Source organism: Odocoileus virginianus, chromosome 31 (genome assembly GCF_023699985.2).
Source record: "Odocoileus virginianus isolate 20LAN1187 ecotype Illinois chromosome 31, Ovbor_1.2, whole genome shotgun sequence".
Lineage (NCBI taxonomy): Eukaryota > Metazoa > Chordata > Mammalia > Artiodactyla > Cervidae > Odocoileus > Odocoileus virginianus.
In genome coordinates this window covers 16,744,643-16,763,813 of record NC_069704.1, presented here as the reverse complement: position 1 = coordinate 16,763,813, position 19,171 = coordinate 16,744,643, and the positions used below count along the sequence as shown (strand labels likewise).

Sequence of the window (19,171 nt, the reverse complement as noted above, 5' to 3'; positions counted from 1 at the left end):
CAAATTAAATATTTGATGACTCCAACCTCATCTTCATACCCAGTTTGTAATAACTAACAAGCGTACAATTGGAACACTCATAAATTAAAGACTCTTCTGATCTCAGTGTTTAAAACTTTACAGACAACCCAGTATAATGTATGCCTTTGTGTTCTGCATTTTTCCTGCAACTTCATATTTTGGAACAGTTTCTTAAGTCAGCACTAAACCAAAAATTGCTCAGGACTGTAAGTTTTCATTACAAAGTCCATATACTTTCCCTTCTTAAGACTCAAACATATTTCATGTTATGTTACTTATTCACATTTTCCAGAAAGTGTCAGTGCTATTCTAGAATGTAATGGAAAAAAGAAGAAAAAAAAAATCAGAGTGACTATTAGTCAAAGAAAACATGGGGAGACAGAAGCAGGTACAATTGGATAAAGTATGTCAGCTGGGGACTCAGTACTACAGCAGACAGAAAACCAGTCCGGTCTAGCCCCCAAAGAGCAAGATAGAGAAGGGGGTCGGGGTGGGAAGAAGGGGAGAGAGTCTTAGCTATTTACTAGCTTCTGTAACTGAAAAGTACAGAATCTGGCTGGTTCCTAACCATGTAAACATTGTCAGCAAGTGTAAGTACCTGGTTTCCCTCTCTGCTCTGACTTCCATTATGTTGGCAAGACAGGCGTGGTCATTTCTATCCTCACACCTTGCATCCAGGTACATGAGAGAGCTCCTCTGTCAGGAGCACCTACAGAAGAGAAAGAAAACTTCTTTTTTCCCAGAAGCCCAGGGGAACATCTTTTACTTTCACGGACTCCGATTCGTTTCTGTACCAATTCCTGAAGCAGTCACTGTGGGTAAAACATGTTGATTGACTTACATCCATCAGAGCTTACCCCCAGAGCTGGAGGTAGTGTCAACCTCACTCAGACTCCAAGAGAATGAGAAAGCATTGTTTCCTCAAAGGGGATTTGATGTTCTGCCCCAGAGGGAGGGGTATGAAATCAGCAACAGAGAGCTGTCTACTGCAAGAACTGTGAGAAGTGACAGCACAGAAGAAAGTGCCAAGGAGGAGGAAATAGATGTTCCCGATAAAACAGCACAGCAATCTGGTGCCTTTATACGTGTGTGTAGCTTTTAAAGCATCACTGAAATGCCTAGTGATGAACCCAAAGTATCTAGGAAAGGTTAAATTATGGTTTGATTTACTAAGACGGGGAAGAAGGTAATGGATGTTGGAAAGGTTTATGTGTGTTTTAATAAATGTCAATGTTTTTAAAGGACCAAAACTAGGCCATCCGAGTTCTCTTTACCATATCAGATTGGTGTTTTTTTTTAATGTCTTATATTTCCTTGTGCTTAATCTAAATCTGTACCTCACCAAAGCCATGGGTTTAACTGTGAAATATTTTTGCAAGCTATGCTTTAACTATCCTTAGTTTAAATTGTAAAGATAACATTTACTGATAAAAAATTGTTTTTGCTTTTGTCCAGAATGCATACACAGCCACAGCTATCAACAGCACCAATTTCTGCACCTCAGCAAAGGATGCCTTTGTCATTCTCGTGGAGAATGCTTTGCGAGTAGCTGCCATCAACACGGTGGGGGATTTCATGTTATTCCTAGGCAAGGTAATAAAACCAAGTATATTATCTGAGACATACAGTAAATTTTCACATATGCAATAGTTGCTCTTCAATTTAAAACACATATGTAGCCCACCAAAAACCTAAAAGTCACATAATAGAAAGCAAGCACTTACAGAGCCCTTAATATGTATCAGGCATTTTTCTAAGTACTTTACATGTATTGTGCTCATTTAGTCTTCGTTAACAAATTTGTAATGGAAGTTCTATTATTATTTATTAACTTCGTGATACAGATGAGGAATCAGAGACAAGCACAGTTAAGTAATTTGCCCATGATTATCCTGACATATTTTGAAATAAGAAACAGTCCATGTGGTGGTTAGGACCATTGCATCTGAAACCTGGCTGCCTGGATGGAAATCCTGGTCTCACTAGCTGTGTGACCTAAGGCAGGGTAATAGCCACTCTGTGCCTCTGTTTGTCCATCTGTGAAACTGGTGTCACAATAGTGCCAAACCCCTAGAGTTGTGAGGATTAGGCTAATTAATATGTCTAGAGTACCTAAGATAGTGCCTGAGACATTGTAGGTTCTTGATGAATATTAATGGTCAATGTTAACAATATATAAATCCCTTAAAAAAGAACTGTTAGGGAATGAGAGTTAACTGTTCTCAAGTATCTTTTTATTCTATGCTATTAAAATCTGCAAAATATTAGATAACTTTATAATTGGGGTTCATTGTATCCATATTTCAAACCGTAAAATACTCAGAAAATTTAAGATACTACCATGATAACCTGATAACTTATTTTTATATTACCTCCCATGTTTTTCATAGGCTTATATTTCTATGTATAGAAATATACATAGGCTTATATTTCTTTTTTATATTTTATATTTATATTTATTTTTCATAGGCTTCTATTTCTATAGTGTAACAGTCCTACTATACATACCTATTTTTTCTGCTCTTTTCACTTCATATTCTATTATGTATTTTTTGCATTGTTTTGATAACCTTAATAATTTCATCATTATCATAATGGCCACTGTTCCGTCAAATGCTATTCTCTTACTATTGAGCACTTTTTACTCTAGCCACTGTGCTTTTACAAGGAAAAGCAAATCATATTTCCTTTGCAAAGGAAAAGGGGATTGATTAGCACTATGTAGGTTTTTTAATTGGACTATAATTGTTTTACAATGCTGTATTGGTCTGCTATAAAACAGTGTGAATCAGCTATAGGTATACACATATCCCCTCCCTCTGGAGCCTCACTCCCACCCCTAACCCTCATCCCATAGCACTGCGTAGTTTTGAGTTCTCAGGCAACAGTCATCGAAGAAGACTTATATAACTGCACAGATAGTTATTTTTAAAATTTTTAATTAAACATATATTATGACTCCTGGATTTTTGTCATGTTTTTACAATAAGAAATTTATTATAGTAAGAATGAAATGAGTTAATTCTTATTAAGGACTAAATATAGGTCTGACCCTGTTACTAACCATTACTATTATTTATGTGCTATATGAATAACTCAGGGAGACCCCAGATTTTTGGTTTATTTTTTACATACTTATAATTGACCCCTAGTACCTAAAAAGCAACTTAAAAACATATATATATATATATAAATATACAGAGCAATTAAAAAGTTTTTGACACTTACTGGGTACCAGGTGCTGAGGGCAGTGCTTTATGTGAAGTGTTATATTTGGTCCCCCCCACCCTCCACCCAATAAGGAGAGCTCCTATTATCTTCATTTCACAGCAAAGGAAACCAAAGTTTAGAGAGCTAAGTAGGTTGTCCAAATTTAGAAAACTCAAATGTGGCAGAGCTGGAGTTCAGATTCAGATCTGTCTGACTTCAAAGTTTTTAATCACTGTGAGCTATAATTGTGTTAACTGACAAAAATTTTGTCCCTGGGCCTTTTTTTTTTTTCCCTGAAGCCTTTTGATTCAGTGATTCTGATGATGGTAAACTACTAGCTACTGCTAAGTCACTTCAGTCGTATCCGACTCTGCGACCCAAGACAGCAGCCCACCAGGCTCCCCGTCCCTGGGATTCTCCAGGCAAGAACACTGGAGTGGGTTGCCATTTCCTTCTCCAATGCATGAAAGTGAAAAGCGAAAGTGAAGTCGCTCAGTCGTGTCTGACTCTTAGCGACCCCATGGACTGCAGCCTACCAGGCTCCTCCGTCCATGGGATTTTCCAGGCAAGAGTCCTGGAGTGGGGTGCCATTGCCTTCTCCAAACTGCTAGAGATAATTCTAAATACAGCATTATTTATAATAGTGACCAAATGTAAGCAGTCTGCTGCCTAACAATAAAAGTTGGAAGTAATAATCTGCAGACTATTTGCCTATTAAACCTTTTTTTTTGTTTTTCATTTTTTTGGCCATGCCATGCAATCTTTAAGATCTTAGTTCTCTGGCCGGGGATTGAACCTGCGCCCTCCACAGTGAAAGCACTGTGGTTTTAGCCACTGGACCATCAGGGAACTCCCTAAATTATGTTTTTTTTATTAAGAGTTTGTAATATGATTGTGTATAATATGGTAAGTGGAAAGCTGAGTAAAACTACTAGACTATCACAGAACTGTTTAAAAATGTGCATAAGAAAAAAATGAAAATTAGTATCTCAAAATGTTAATAATGATTGCTTTCAGGTATTGAAAATATGAATGATTCCAAACCCCTCCTCCCACTTTACCATGATAAAGTTTTGTGCATTTTTTATAATGGAAAAATATATACATGATAAAATGCAGTGTTTTAAAATTGGCTTTGAGTTTTTCAGAAGCCTGTCTTCCAAGAAGAAGACAGGCTTTTTTTCTTAGGTTTTTTCCTTACGTTTCTCATAACCTTTTAGTCATTAAAGAAGTGTTTATAGAGTACCTACTAGTAATGTACCAGGGGCTTTTCTGGATGCTGGTTATAATACTAGTCAATAAAGCAAATTTAAAATCTGGTAGAAAAGACAGTTTTGTATCCCTTTTTTCACTTCATATTATGAGCATTTCTCATTCTATTAAAAATGTCTTAAATGTGATTATACAATTGTATCATTTATTTAGTAAAGCCTTTGTTTTGTTTACTATTGAACTTTCCTCATATTTTTTACTATTATGAAGTGTACTATAGTGAAACTTTTGTATAGCAATTCTTGCCCACAGTAATACTTATGTCCTAAGGCCAGAACTATAGAAGTAGAATTAATGAGTTCAAGTACATAATAGGATTTTTGATATGTATTTCCAAGTTGCTTTCCAGCAAAGTATAATTTTGAATAATATATCTAACATTATTTACAAAGAGACCTAAAACCATGAAAGATAAGCAGTTTTTAAACTGACAAATCAAAAAAAGGAAAAAGATAAGAGAAAAAAAAAAACTTTTGGGTTTCTAACATACTAAAATGAATTTCTTGTTTTCCTTTTTCTTTTTTTGGTTGTTTTCCTTTTTCAAAAATATACTTCTGATCACAAAATACAATAAATCTTTTAAAGAGTTTCTTTTGTTACAGTTAATGAAATTAACTGAAATGAATGAAATTAATAATACTAGTATGCAGAAATAGTTTTTGGTCAGATAGTTCAACTAGATAGATCATAATAAACATAAAAGTGTTAGGAACAAATTATTAGTGCATTCAACAACTTGGATGAATCTTGAGGGAATTATGCTGAGTAAAAAATGCCAATCCCAGAAGATTAAGTCTTGTATGATTCCATTTATACAACTTTCTTAAAATGACATTATAAAAATGGAGACTATATATGTGGTTGCCCAGTTAGTGATGGGGTGAAGGGAAGTAAGGATAGCTATAAAAAATTAAAATGAAGGAGGCTTGTGATGATGGGTATGTTCGCTATCTTTACTGTACCGGTGTCAATATCTAGGTTGTGACTTTGTATTCACTACTGTCAGTATAATTTTACAAAGTGTTATCGTTGAAGGGAACTGGATAAAGGGTACATGGGGTTCGTTCTGTGTTACTTTTCTACTATTTCACATTAATCCATAATTATTTCAAAATTTAAAATTTAATTTTCAGAACCTTGATTTTAGAAAGAAAACAAAAAATAGTGTCATGGATTTTGTTTCTATGAAGCCCCAATGATTTTATGGAATGGAAAATTAGATTTAGACAAGACCCTAGCTCCTCTAGTTTAGTGCCTTATGACCTATGATTGCTGGCCTATAGGGTCCTCAAAGGTTAAGAATAAAGATGTAGAAGCTATATTTCAACATTTTAAAGTCGAATAGATATTGCATGTTTATACCAAGAAAACTATACCCCCAAAATCCCTCAAATCTTAAATTTCTTTGCTTCAGTATGAAATTATTTTATGTCTATTTGATAATACTTTTTGTGACACTACTTATATGTCCTAGTTGACAGTTTAATCTGAGTTCATTCAATTAAAAAATGAAAATTAAATTATTATTTATAGATGCTATTTTATTGGTAAACAAAATCTTTCAAAACATGGGTTTCATGGGAGAAAGGCATCATAAATCCAAGATTGATGACCGAAAAAAGGAAGAAACTAAGATTGCCAGTCACTATGTAAAATGCTTTCAGAATGCTTATTTTAACAATTACGGGGTGTATGTCATATTGTATCTCTTTTAAAGATGGATAAATAGGTTCAGAAAGGTTCAATGAACTTGCTTAGTCACAAAACTAAAAAGTACTAACTCAGATTCAATCTTACATCTTTCTGACTCCAAAACTAGTATCCTTTCTTCCTGCTTCTCACATTCTACCCTGATTTGCCGAGAACTTATCTTTTATTATAAGATTGTCTAAACTTTTAAAATTACATATCCTATTAAAAATTTTGAGCATACTTCCCCAACATATTTATTTATTTATGATATATATATATGATATGTATAGCTTTTAATAAAAAGTAAATTTTTAGCATATGAGAAATATATATAGAAGTCCCAAGTGATTCTCTTGAACACTCCCTTGGCTATGCGTACTCACCATGGAGGACACCCACCAGGTATATAGAGCCATACTACTTGTAGGCTGTGGACTTTTAAGACTCACTGGGGGTACTTGTAAAATGAATATTGCTGACTTCATCTTAAATCCAACCAATAAGACTCTCTGGGGGCAAGGCTTGAGAATCTGCATTTTATTCACAAACTCCCCAAGTGATTCCTAGCCCATCTGATAATCTGATAACCACTAATGTATCCTCTGCTTGAATGGATGCGTGATGTCCTTTCATTATACTAGGGAGTAGTTATTACATTTCTTTGACTTTTAAGCTAAATATCACTGATTTTCATAGTTGTTTCTCATGTGACAGTATTCTACCTTAACAGCTTTTGTCTCAACATCCGCTTTGTCTGAGCCACATCTTCTGCCTGTTATTGACTTTAACATTGAAATGTGGTTTCACTTTTAGTGGCATAGAGAGAGCATAAAGCAGCTCAGTTCTCCCATCAGGTAGATGTAAAAACGTTGAAGAAGAGGGTAAGAAATAACTCACTCTAAAATTGAAACCAAAAAAAAACTGAAACCAGAAGAGTGAAGGAAAATGGGCCTAATTAGCTGTTTGTGGACATTACCCCAGAAATAACTCATCATGAGAGAAGATTCATAAATGTATTGCCACAAAATCATCTGAGAGAGGGAACAATTTGTTGCTTAACCCAGTATATCCTCTGATGTATTATAATTCCTGGTTAAGATAATGGTGACTGAGAGATGCTTTGGTGTTGACAGACAGTAGGGGAAAGACAAAAGAATTCCCAGTCTCTTGGCTTCAACCCTGGGCAAGGAAAGGCTGCTGCGGTTCTTGAGGCCTCTTTCTTTTTCTTTGTTATTTACAGCTTGATGTTAAGCCAGGTAAAGTGCTGGGCAAGAGTGCCGCTAGGATTCAGTGTACCTATTACTGTGATGTATCAGTATCCAAGTATTTGCTGAATGTTTACCTGGAAAGAGCAATGGTGTTGTCATGACAAGACTATTTTTTGAGTGGTATCTGCTCTTTATTCTACTGCGTGGCCTTGGGCAGGTCAGCTAGGCTCTCTACGAATGTTTCCCAATCTGTAATACAAGGGTGATAATGTTCGCTATAAGCCATTCATAGGGTTATTGAAAAACTGAAATAAAATATATTAAACAGATCACAGAAAATTTAAAGTGCTGCATGTGTGGTGATGAAGCATCAGAGTAGGTGGTTCTTGACAGTGAGCAAATGACTATTTCTTTTTATTTTTACAGCATAAATGTGTTTGGCAACCTCTTTCTTCACAAATAGTCCAAATCAACACTTCATAGCAAATTGTCTTAAACATACCACATGTTCTATGGGAAATAAAATATGAGACAAAGAGAAAGCTCTCAGAGATGTTGGTTGCAGCATTATTTATATCTGAAAACAATGTCTCCAAATGTAGGAGAATGGTTAAATAAATTTTAAACCACCCACAGAATGAAAATAGTGTAGCTGAATATGTACTTAAGAAACATGTATTATATATAAATATTAATGAAGAGCTTTTAATGATTTGTTTATATAATACCATTTCATATATGTAAAAATGCTTAGAAAAAAATACACAGCAATACCCTGCAATGTCAGTAGTTTTCTTCTGCATGCTAAGAGTGTGTATAATTTTTTTTTCCAAGATAGGTATACATTTCTCTTACAGATTGCCACAGGTGCTAAAAAAGTGAAGTCTTAGGGAACAAGCATACCATTTGGAAAACTTGATTATTTTTATTGTCAGCATGGATGATGTTTTATGTTACTTGATACACATGTACATGCGTATCTATGGATTACACTTTGTAAGTTGAGGTGGCATGAATTCATACAGCCATCATTTCTGAATAATAAAGAGGATTGTAAGTCTGCAGATGATGAAGAAATAGAGGTTTTCTGCAGGAGGTTATTAAGTATGGTCTCTGTTTTCCCCGTTTCAGGTGCTGATCGTCTGCGGCACGGGTCTGACTGGGGTTATGCTGCTCAACTACCAACAAGATTACACAGTGTGGGTGCTGCCTCTGATCATCGTCTGCCTCTTTGCTTTCCTGGTCGCCCATTGCTTCCTGTCCATTTATGAAATGGTAGTGGATGTTTTATTCTTGTGTTTTGCCATTGATACAAAATACAATGATGGGAGCCCAGGCAGAGAATTTTATATGGACAAAGTACTGATGGTAAGTACATCAAATGCCCTCTACTGCTTTAAGGATCAAAAATACTGATATAAATGTTGTAGAACCTTCTTTGTGTTTAATTCCCAGTATATGCAACTGAGTGATTCAGAATTAATCTGTAGCACTCATGAATGAGGCTAGTCTTGGGGAAGTCAGGGAAGAAGACCCATTTGGCATGAATGAGACCATTTGAATCCACCTAGCTAGATCAGTATCCCACTGAGAGTCCTGAGTTCACATGGTTCCGTACTGCTCTCCTCGTCTCTGCCGTTAGGTGAACTTGAATAGGCATTTTTAGCCCTTGAAACTGCAATGTTGGACCACTCATGTTCTAAGTGACTTTTCTGAATCAGGATTCAAAGATGAAAAGTTTTATTTCCTGGGTTGTAGTGCCTACCTGTATTTCTCCATCCACCACTTTTCTAAATATTATTGCTGTCAGCCTGTTAAAACTCATAATCCTAGGTATGCCAAGCCAAATTGAAGATGTTTTGTAATGAATACAGATTATCAGACCCATGACTGGTAGATTGTATTGTTTTCCATTAGTCAAGATCCAAACCTTTACAAAGATAACATATTCTTTGTAGTTACATAGCCTCTACAGCTTCCCTATATTAGAACCTCAATTAAATGTTTTAAAAAATTTGGAAACCATATTAAAATGATTTAAATACTAGGATCTATGTTAAATGCTACCAAATTAAAGATGCTTTTTAATAATACTTTGCTATTAATCTGTGAAATAGTCCTATCTCAAGAATGAATAGTATTGAAGTTTAAACATTAGACATTGAGATAGCAAAACATCTTCCAGTAATATGGTTTATCCAGTTAAATCTAAAATAAATTTATTAATAAATAATATAGATTTTTTTTCAATCTCAAAAATTCCAAATGATTCAACTGACCTACTTGGTACTCATTATCTCTGTTATTAAGAACGTCACCAGATACATTTTGGACATTTTCATAATCTCAATTATAATCCTGATTATTCTCATCGTTGAACTTGACTTAAGAGCAATGCATCTCTCTTGTGATTAAGGCATTTAGAAGGAGGGATTTGTTTTGTTCTTTAAGCCACTGATGAAAAACAGAGTGAAAAATATAGTTTTTCTCATTTTAGTCTTGTCTGTAAGAATGATGAGGATATTGAATGAGGAAGTGCTCCATAAACTTTGACAGGATAGAAATGTTTCCTTTGGGGCATAATCCCATTTTAACTGCTTCTGACCAGCTGTTTCTGGTTGTTACTCCCTGTCTTCCTGCTTTATGGAATAATTTCAAGGCCATATAGACAATTTTTTAAAGTAGCTTATTTATGCCTTGGTAAAAATAGTATAGTATACTAAGTAGTGTGAATGCTTTCTTTTACCTCCTAGGGTTATTTTAAAGAGGGGGCTTAATGGAATAAAATGTTCTTGTTTCATTTATTTAGCCTTGATATGGAAAAAGGTAAAATAACAAATAATATTCTAAGGGTGAGAAAATAGTCTTTTCTAAAAAACAAGAGTTATTTTCTCTTCCAGATAACTAAACATCTCTGAGTCTAAGTAAGATTGTCACGAGGAATGGTGGGCAAAAAGATTTTATATCAACAGCTTGCAGTCCATACCCTCAAACTGAGCCATTCTTGTGTATGGTACCAAACATTATTTATTGCTGGTTTTTTCTAGGCCATCCATTTACCATTACTGAGTCAAACATGTCAATATTCTTTAGAAATCATCTACCATCTAAAGTCTGAAAAGACCTAAGAATTTATGTAATCTGGTCCCTGTTTTTCAGGAGTTTGTGGAAAACAGTAGGAAAGCAATGAAGGAAGCTGGTAAGGGAGGCGTTGCTGATGCCAGAGAGCTAAAACCGATGGTAGGTGGTGATGAGGAGGCAGCTGCCCTCCAGGAGTTTCACTTTCTCTTCCTCTCTCTCTCTCTCTTCACTGACTGCACTTGTTCAGGAGAAGCTGTTGTTATCTGTATCACGCAGGACATGCTGCTCTTTCTGTTTGTGTGTTTACCCATCACTTGGATGGCGGAATTCTTGTCACAGCTGAGACCGCCTTCTGTAAAAGTAAGCTGAAAGGAACAGTGTTCATGGCGGGGGTAGGGGATCTCTTTGTCCCTGAGGTGAACTTGGCAGTTTCCATTTTTTTTGTGTGTTTAGCTATCAGAGTTTAGTTTTCATGGGACTGAACATTTGGTTGTGCACTTGAACTGACAGTTTAATACTTACCATTTTAGAAGTGATGATAGCAATTCCTTTCAACTTGCTGAAATTCATATTTCTCCCCTTTTTAATATTGGTTTGTTTATGTTGCTGTCTTCTCCCCCTTGCTGACTTTTTCTTCTGTTGCCTGGACTGTACTTTCTTTGTTTCTTAAGTGATTTTTCAGTAGCAAACAAGGCTATTTCCATCCACACCCACATTCCCACTCAGTAAGACAATCTGGTCTTCTCCAGCCTCAGCTTAATTGTGAGAAAGATAAATCATCTCTGGTCAGTGGTATATATAACCACTCTCTTTTCATTTGAAAAAGGCAATTTAAAGTTAACCAGTGGAAGAGAATCCTGAGTAGCTTTTCCCACACATACTCTTACCACTGCATAATGACAGATGTTTTTAACTATATTGTTCTAATTACTGCTTGTATTACAAATTATTCTTCTTAAATAGCATGTTTATTTCAAAATATTATATAATTGTCTACATCCTTAAAACAGTTAATTTAAAATAACATGCCTTCTAATTGCATATAATGTCCCAAGAAAGGTAAGGTAAGGATTCTTTTGTCTTTCTTCTATATACTTTAATAAATGGTTTGAGTTATAAGTCTCTAATTTGAAAAATAGATAGTTTTTAAAAAGTCCATTTAAGTATGTAGGAGTAGAGGAGATGTGTTCGTGGCAGAGGTACATGTTTATAGAAAATAATTCCATATTCAACCTGCATTAAAACCTCAACAGAATCTTTAGACAAAAACTCTTCTCTATAGCCCCATCTGTTTCAATGTTGCTTTAAATAGCACTGATGATGATAAAATCAAAACTTCAACACTTAGAGTCCCAAGGCACAGGTCGCTCTAATCATAAATAAAAAGATCTAGAATGGCCATATAAACTCTTAGTTTTAACTGTGCATCAGCCAGAACTAGACGAACAGGGAAGGGGCACTAATCACCAGTTTCTCCTATTAGGATCCTCACCTTCCTACCTTTTCTTTCTGCATCCCCTTAACTTCATGTAGCCTGAGGGGGTTGAAGTGAAAATTCTGCCAACTCCAAGGTGGTCTGGAAAAATGAGGAAAGCTTCCTCCTTGCCACCGCTTGGTTGTCCTAATTGTTCATAAAATAAGGTTTCAAACTTAAAACTTTTAAAAGACATATACAATCTTAAAATGTAAACTACTCTCCCCTCTTTTCTCTCTTTTTAAGTGGTTGAAGCTTACATTAAACCATTCTTCAGTGATAAGCATTTAAAGAAAGGGAGAAATAATTAGAAGTTTAGTACTAGCTACTCTGACCATGAGTTAGCAGGTATTTCTGTATTATTCTTGGGGCAAAGTTAGCTGACTTGTGGCATACCAGAATGCAAATATATTTGCTCTTACCTAGACCCCTCATTCATAGGTATTAGTACTAGGAGAATTGCCTGCATTATGTGTCATTCTACTAGAAGCCAAAAATGTAGAAAGGGTTTCTTCCCCCTAATATTACTTTCAGTTTTGAATTAATTTCCCTTAATTCATAAACTGCATTAAATTCTTCATTCTGCCTTTATTTTGTGTTGTTCATTGGTTCACTGCTTGCAGATTAATGGCAAAGCCCTCTGCTGTGTATCCAAATACATCTTTTATGTGCATTGTTTTCCTGGTGCTTTGTACACTGTAGCATTTGATCTGTAAGAATTATATTTTAAGTGGTTCAAAAAGTCCCTGTGAGAGAAGTGTGAATTGTTGTTCACAGCGTAGTTAAATCTTTTAACTTTTAAATCTCATCAGTACCTCTACTTCTCATCTTTTGTAGTATGCATGATAAGAGTTGACCTCAACTACCACCAGCATCTTATGTGTGTCCCTAAAGAATTATCTGAGAAATTCCCTCCTATGGTTTGGGACTTGGTTGAATTTAGGATTGCTTGTTTGTATTTGCTTGGTTTAATTCACATGTTGTTCCCTTAGATGAAAGTTCTGTTAACAGACCATCATCTATAGAAACACTGGCTGTTTGAGTTCACTGTGTTTCTTTTTAATGCAATAGTTTAATATAGGAGGTTTTTTTCCTATAAAATAATGTGCAGAAACCTAAGATTTGAATATTTACTTTTGACAGGGAATCACTGAACTAAAATAAGTACTTCCAATTTTCCTCTTAAGACTTTTTTATTTGAGAGAGAGCCTCACTAGTTAAGGAAACTTTGAAGGTTTGTAAGGTCTTTTCTGTACATCTTTGAAAATTATTTTAGAAAAATTTACCAAATATGACATAGAGGTTTAAGAAAAAGATATTCTGGCCTTTTGCTTTTTGTCATACAGGAGAAACTTACAGAGAAAATGGAGGAAAAAACCTGGGCACTAGAGCAGTGTAAACTAGAGATGAATTCTCTGCCTATGTTAAAGATGACCCAGAGGGAAGTGTGAATTTCAACAGGAATTTCAGCCCCTGGAATTTAGGTTCAGGGAAGAGGGATTCTCAATCCATTTTGCTTTATTGCCGTTTGTGACCATCTGTGTATTTGTAACATCATTCATGATCTCCTTTTAATGATAACTGTCTAAGATTATACTCTGTATGACTTTGTTTTCTAGGCTTCGGGAGCAAGTTCTGCTTGAACCTAGCTGATCGTTATGGAACCCATTGACATTCCAAAACAATATATACACATAACTATGTATTTGTGTGTGTGGGTGTGTGTATATATGTATATGTATGTGTGTATATATATGTATACGTATATACACACACACACATAATCAGCCAAAATCAGAGAAAAGGAACAGGGATTTAATACCTTTTTTATGCTTATTTTTGTCAAACATGTACTCCTTTCATACGGGTGGCTTTTACAAGGCAACTGCCATCATTTAATGTTTTCAATTGTAATTGTCTTAATGGAAATGTTAAGATTCATATCTGATTAACATTTTTAATAACTTAGAGGAGATTTTAACTTTAGTTATTTAAATTAGGTAAAATTATTGTACTGAATCCTCTGTCTAAAGTTTATTCAGGGGTGATTTCCCTGATGTGTGCATAAAATCAAGACCTTATTTTACTGATGCATAAGTCCTAGTGGGATGAGACTAGGCATATGCTTTCAGGTTAATAAGGACTTAGTCCAATCAGTTTTCCCCAATCAAAGAAGCCATGTCATTTTCCTTTTAGAAACATAGAAGTGGACCCAATTTGGGCATTTTCATAATAGCTCATGCATTTGTCAGCCAACATTAAAAAGTAACCAACTCCTCAGGTATTTGTAGTTTACCCTAATGCTTCTATAAAGAGAGTAGGTAAAAAAGAAAAGGGTAGATAATCTTTCTTATGCAAACTTTTTTCTTACATTTTGTCTTTCTTTCTTTTGATGTTAGTAGCATCCTCCACACATTCGTGTGCCTGATTTGAAAGGAAGCTGGGGCACCCAGCAAGTTTAGCCTTTAAGTTTCTGTGTATCGGTTTGCAGAGTAAATAATGCTGGGAGGAATAAAAAAGGGAGAACACAAAGCGTTGAAAATTCCAGTGCTTGGGCTTCTGCTTCAGAGGAACCCTAGTGGCTTAGAGCTAAACAGCCGTTTTATTCAAATGCTTGCTGTAAAATCTTAAAAACATACTGGCAGGTGCTCCTCTTCTTGGCAATTCATTGAGTATCCAGAATTCTACAATGTTTAACTGAAGAATTGGTTAACATTTTGATCCTCAAGTGTTGAACGTTCTTTGTGTTTGGGGATGGGTTTTGGGTTTGGGGGGGTTTTTTTAATTCCTGAAGCTTACCAGATATGAATGGCTAATATTCCATTGTTCTGCTTATTGTAATGGTGAATGCTTTAAGAAAAAAAAGTGTAATTTGCTAAGAATAATTCATGATCTGTTTATGCGATAACTCCTTTTTGTTACAATTTTTTTAAAAAAAGCTATTTTTGTTAATGTAAAGTAAATATTTCAGAGCAGATTTTTTAAACTTATTGCACTAAATACAGGCTCTGTACAAAAAAAAAGAAAAGCCTCAGCATTTTATCATTCCATGGAAGGAGAATCTTTTGAAAGAAAGCATTGCCTCCTACCAGAATTAGAAAATGAATTAGACCGGTATTATGGAAATGCATACAATTAATGTCACTAGGGCTTAATAAGCAGCTGTTTGCTAATGTGCTTCCTTTCAAAGGGTTGGACCTTTAAATTGCTGCAAAAGGTAAATTGTATTTTTTTTTTAAGTATCCGTGTTCTTTAGCTAGGCTAAAATTTGCTAAATGCCTTGGTTTCTTTTCAAAGCTCATGTAATATTTCTGACTTTTCAGAATATTTGCAATAAGAGTCTGAAATTTAAAAAAAAAAGAAACAAGAGCTCATGTCTTGGCAAGATCACAGAAAAGAACATTATGAGAGTAGCTAATTGAAACAATAATCCTCCAGAAGTTAACATCTAACATCTGATGTCACTAAACGGTATCATTGTACTCTTTTATATCATTTGAAATGGAATAAATATAATCATGTAACTAATCATCATCCAAATAGGTGAGAGAGCAAATCATGTAAGAAAATTCAGCATACCTTCTGTTTCATAGCCACACAGATTATGGACATTAAGAAACATTGGGAACTAAATTTAGGGTTGGCAAGAGTCCAGAAGATGGGTATCAAAACAGAAGACATTCCAGGCGCTAGTTATTTTAGGAGATGTCCCTCCAAAGTGACCTGCTGGAAGTCTTGAATTTGGAAGTTAGGTTCTGCTCACTTGGACATCCCAGCACCATGGACTCTTGCTGCTCCCTCTTCTGTATGCTCGCAATCTCAGCTATTTGGAAGCCACCAGGAATGCTTTCTAATTATCATTTGCAACTAGAACTGTAATCAGAAAGAAATTTTGTATTTTTGTATAACTGGATTGTGTGCCATTTTATATAACAGGTCCTGTTTTACAAATAAATTTTGTTTTACTAACATTGTGTTTAGAAATTATGATCTATGTGTAACCATGTCATTTGTGTTCCAAATTAATTGCCAGCCTGTTTCCTCTTCAGTGAATGTGTGTGCCGTACAGGTATATATGCAGATGTGCATATATTATTATGCACAGGCATAATATTACACAGGCACACACAGAGAGATATTTGATTTATAAAATATCACTCTCTCATGAGCTTCATTCCTTGAGGCATTTTAGAACAACTCACAGGCTTTTTAGCAATATTTGACTGTTTTGAGGTTATGTTTGGATAGTCCTGCTGCCGCTTTCATTCATCACGAGTCATTCCTCAGCTAGCTCTGGGCTGCCTTCCTGCTATTTTGCTCCCTGCCTCCATCTCTGCCCACGTGAGAAGAATAGATGAAGAACAAAAATTATCTGTGAAATGTGGTTACCTGAATACTTTTATAAACCACTGACTCTGTGTTACAGTTTTTGTCGTTTTCTGTGGTGCATCTTCAAAAGCATGTTCAGGACGCCTGTTTCCAGAGCTGTAGTTAGCATCCTCTCTCGTCAAGGGTGATCACAATCATAATCGTTGCTGCCATCGGAAAATTCAGGCTCTGGTGCCTGATTCACTTTCTGGGCTCCTGCCTGAAGAGTAAGCTCTGCTGTATATGATAGGGGAGGGAAAAGGTTATATTTCCGTATAAATCCGAGAGACCCATCTTCTATGGGAGGCTTACCAGTACATTAGGTAAACATTAGGAATTTAGCTAGAGCACTGGGATTGTATAATCCTTGCACAGATTGAGCACAGCTCAAAGCAGGTTGTTCCTTTAAACCATTTAATGCAGTGTTTAATGTTTAAGGATTAGAGCTTTTATCCTATCCCATTGTATAATTAAGTCCTAAGTTACTGCAATTTAAGTAGCTTAACTGGGTGTTGGTCCCTCAACTTTTTCCATAATGGTTGAGGAGGGGGCCCTCACTGAGTCTATTTAAAAGTTATGTAGCAAATAAGTTTTCCCTTTGTACAGATGCTCCCTGACTCATTTTTTTCTTTTTTCAGCAAAGGGCATTAAGCTGCCAGTTCCCAATACCACTGATCTTGGTCTGCCAAGGGCTCTGTTATCTTCCAGGGCAGTTTCAGGATTTCAGCCCACTAGAGGGTAGTGAGGAGATGACTCCTTCCTGTATTGTGGTCCTGAACTGCTTGAAACCAGAGTAAGGCTCCTCCCACCCTCTCCCTTAAAAAACCTATGGAAACTACAGGTACCTAATATTCATGAGGCCATATTAATGCCCCTAAAGCCCCGACCGTTTCCACCAAGCACCACTACTAGCTAATAAAGACCACTGAAAGGCCTTCAATGTAGAATTCTGGGGTCATTTCCAAAACTAGAGCTGATAGTGATGGTGACCTGAATGTCTTATTTTATTTTTGATCAGTAACCTCACTTGAATTTTTGGAGTTTCCAGTAGCCTTAACATAACCTCTGAGACATTTCCTTCAGAAAGGTCTTTATAAGTTTTTACCTTTCAATAAGTTCTCTACTGCTTTTTTTCTTCTTTTTTTTTACTATTACTTAAAAACATAAAAATGAAATCCCCAGAGTATGGAGGCTTATCAGTGTACCTGCCACAGTTAATTTCTGTATTCTCTTCATATATTCCATCTGACAAATGAAAAGTGCACTATAATGGCTTGCCTAGAGTTGTTAAGATGTGGTCTGTGGATGTATATTAGAAAATTGTGAGTTCCTGAGTAAATGCATAAAGCAGAGCTTTGTGTGTTATATATTCACAGTGTAGAATGCCTTTTGCTTTAAATGCATATTCATGTATCTTCATGTGCTAAGGGATACATGTTGGCCCATTTGAAAAGTAGTCTTTCTTCATTGACAGTGGCTGCTTTTAGAATTAGCTCATCTTTTTCCATGGCACACAGCCCACATTGTGAAAAAACAGAATCCTTGAATGTGCCAAGAAAACATAAAGCTGGCAAACTTAGAAAACAAAATAAAAAGCATGTTGTATACACTTAAAAATTTTAAATAGCATGCTTTCCCCCTTCATGTTTCATAAATTTGAGTCAAATTCTTATTCTCCCAAGTTTTAATTAAGAGGGAAATTTTAATCCAAGATTTAAATCTTTGAAAATATCGTTCTTATAAAAAACTTCAATACAAAGTTTTTAAACTTGAGAATTTCTGTGGAAAACTTTTTCTATGGAAATAATACAGTATCCTCTCTTCCTCCCCATATCCTTTTTATATGTGTAAAAGACAAATTGTGCTTCCATTTAAATATCACAGGAACAGTTATCACTTTTCTAAATTAGATAAGAAGGATTTAAGTTTGGTATTTTCTAAAGGAATTCATTAGTAAATTTGTAAAGAAGACATGCAGTTGTTAGGGACACAAATATTAGGCTATTTTATTCAGTTTTGATACTCAGTTTTACAGCATGAATGATTTCCTGAGAAATAACACTGTAGACCAGGGAATTCAGAATAGTAAAGCTTTCAAATAACTGATAGTCTAGTCAAGATCTAGCTGAACATCAAAAGATCGTAATTTCCAAATGTTTCAGAAATCTCTCACTTTTTTTGCTAAGACATGAATTTAATATTTGATATTCAAAAGCACGGGGCTTCCCAGGTGGCACCAGAGGTAAGGAACCCGCCTGCCAATACAGGTAGACATAAGAGACACGAGTTTGATCCCTGCGTGGGAAGATCCCCTGGAGGAGGGCATGGCAACCCACTCCAGTTATTCTTGCCTGGAGAATCCCATGGACAGAGGAGCTTGGTGGGCTATGGTCCATAGGGTCACAAAGAGTCACACACAACTGAAGTGACTTGGCATGCATGCATCCAAAAGCAGGTTTGTAATCTTTTGTGGGGACCAAGGGGCCCTTTGAGAAGCTTATGAAAGCAATGAATTACCTTTCTGTCAAAGTCTCATAGCCTACCTATGAATATTTAAAATACTGGTAGAATTTCAGGACCCTCAGACTGCAAGCCTCCACCTGACCTCCTTAGAGCCTAATGAACACAAGTCAGAGGCTACTCTAAAGTTGGTTTGTGTTTTGAAATGAAGTAGTGATTAGGCCTCCAGTAAAGATTCTTTTAAGGTGGTGCTTACCAATTTCAGTGTTAATTTCTGCTGTACAATAAAGTGATTCAGATATAAATATTTTTAAAAATTCTTTTCCATTATGGTTTATCATAGGATACTGAATATAGTTCTCTGATACAGTAGGACCTTGTTTTC

General features: G+C 35.6%; 1 protein-coding gene across 4 annotated transcripts in view; it reads left to right on the top strand.

The window, feature by feature from the left end:
- SLC44A1 (solute carrier family 44 member 1) overlaps positions 1-19,171 on the top strand; it is a 208,509-nt gene that overhangs the window by 144,501 nt on the left and 44,837 nt on the right. For 2 of the 4 annotated variants that reach the window (XM_020869460.2, XM_020869463.2), the window contains 4 exons: positions 1,477-1,614; positions 8,535-8,771; positions 10,563-10,643; positions 13,578-15,927. In XM_020869460.2, the coding sequence (XP_020725119.1) occupies positions 1,477-1,614; positions 8,535-8,771; positions 10,563-10,643; positions 13,578-13,601 (480 nt within the window). In that variant the 3' untranslated portion in view covers positions 13,602-15,927. Of the gene's footprint in view, positions 1-1,476; positions 1,615-8,534; positions 8,772-10,562; positions 15,928-19,171 lie in introns of those variants that run through there. The other 2 variants (XM_020869461.2, XM_020869459.2) reach the window with 2 other exon arrangements.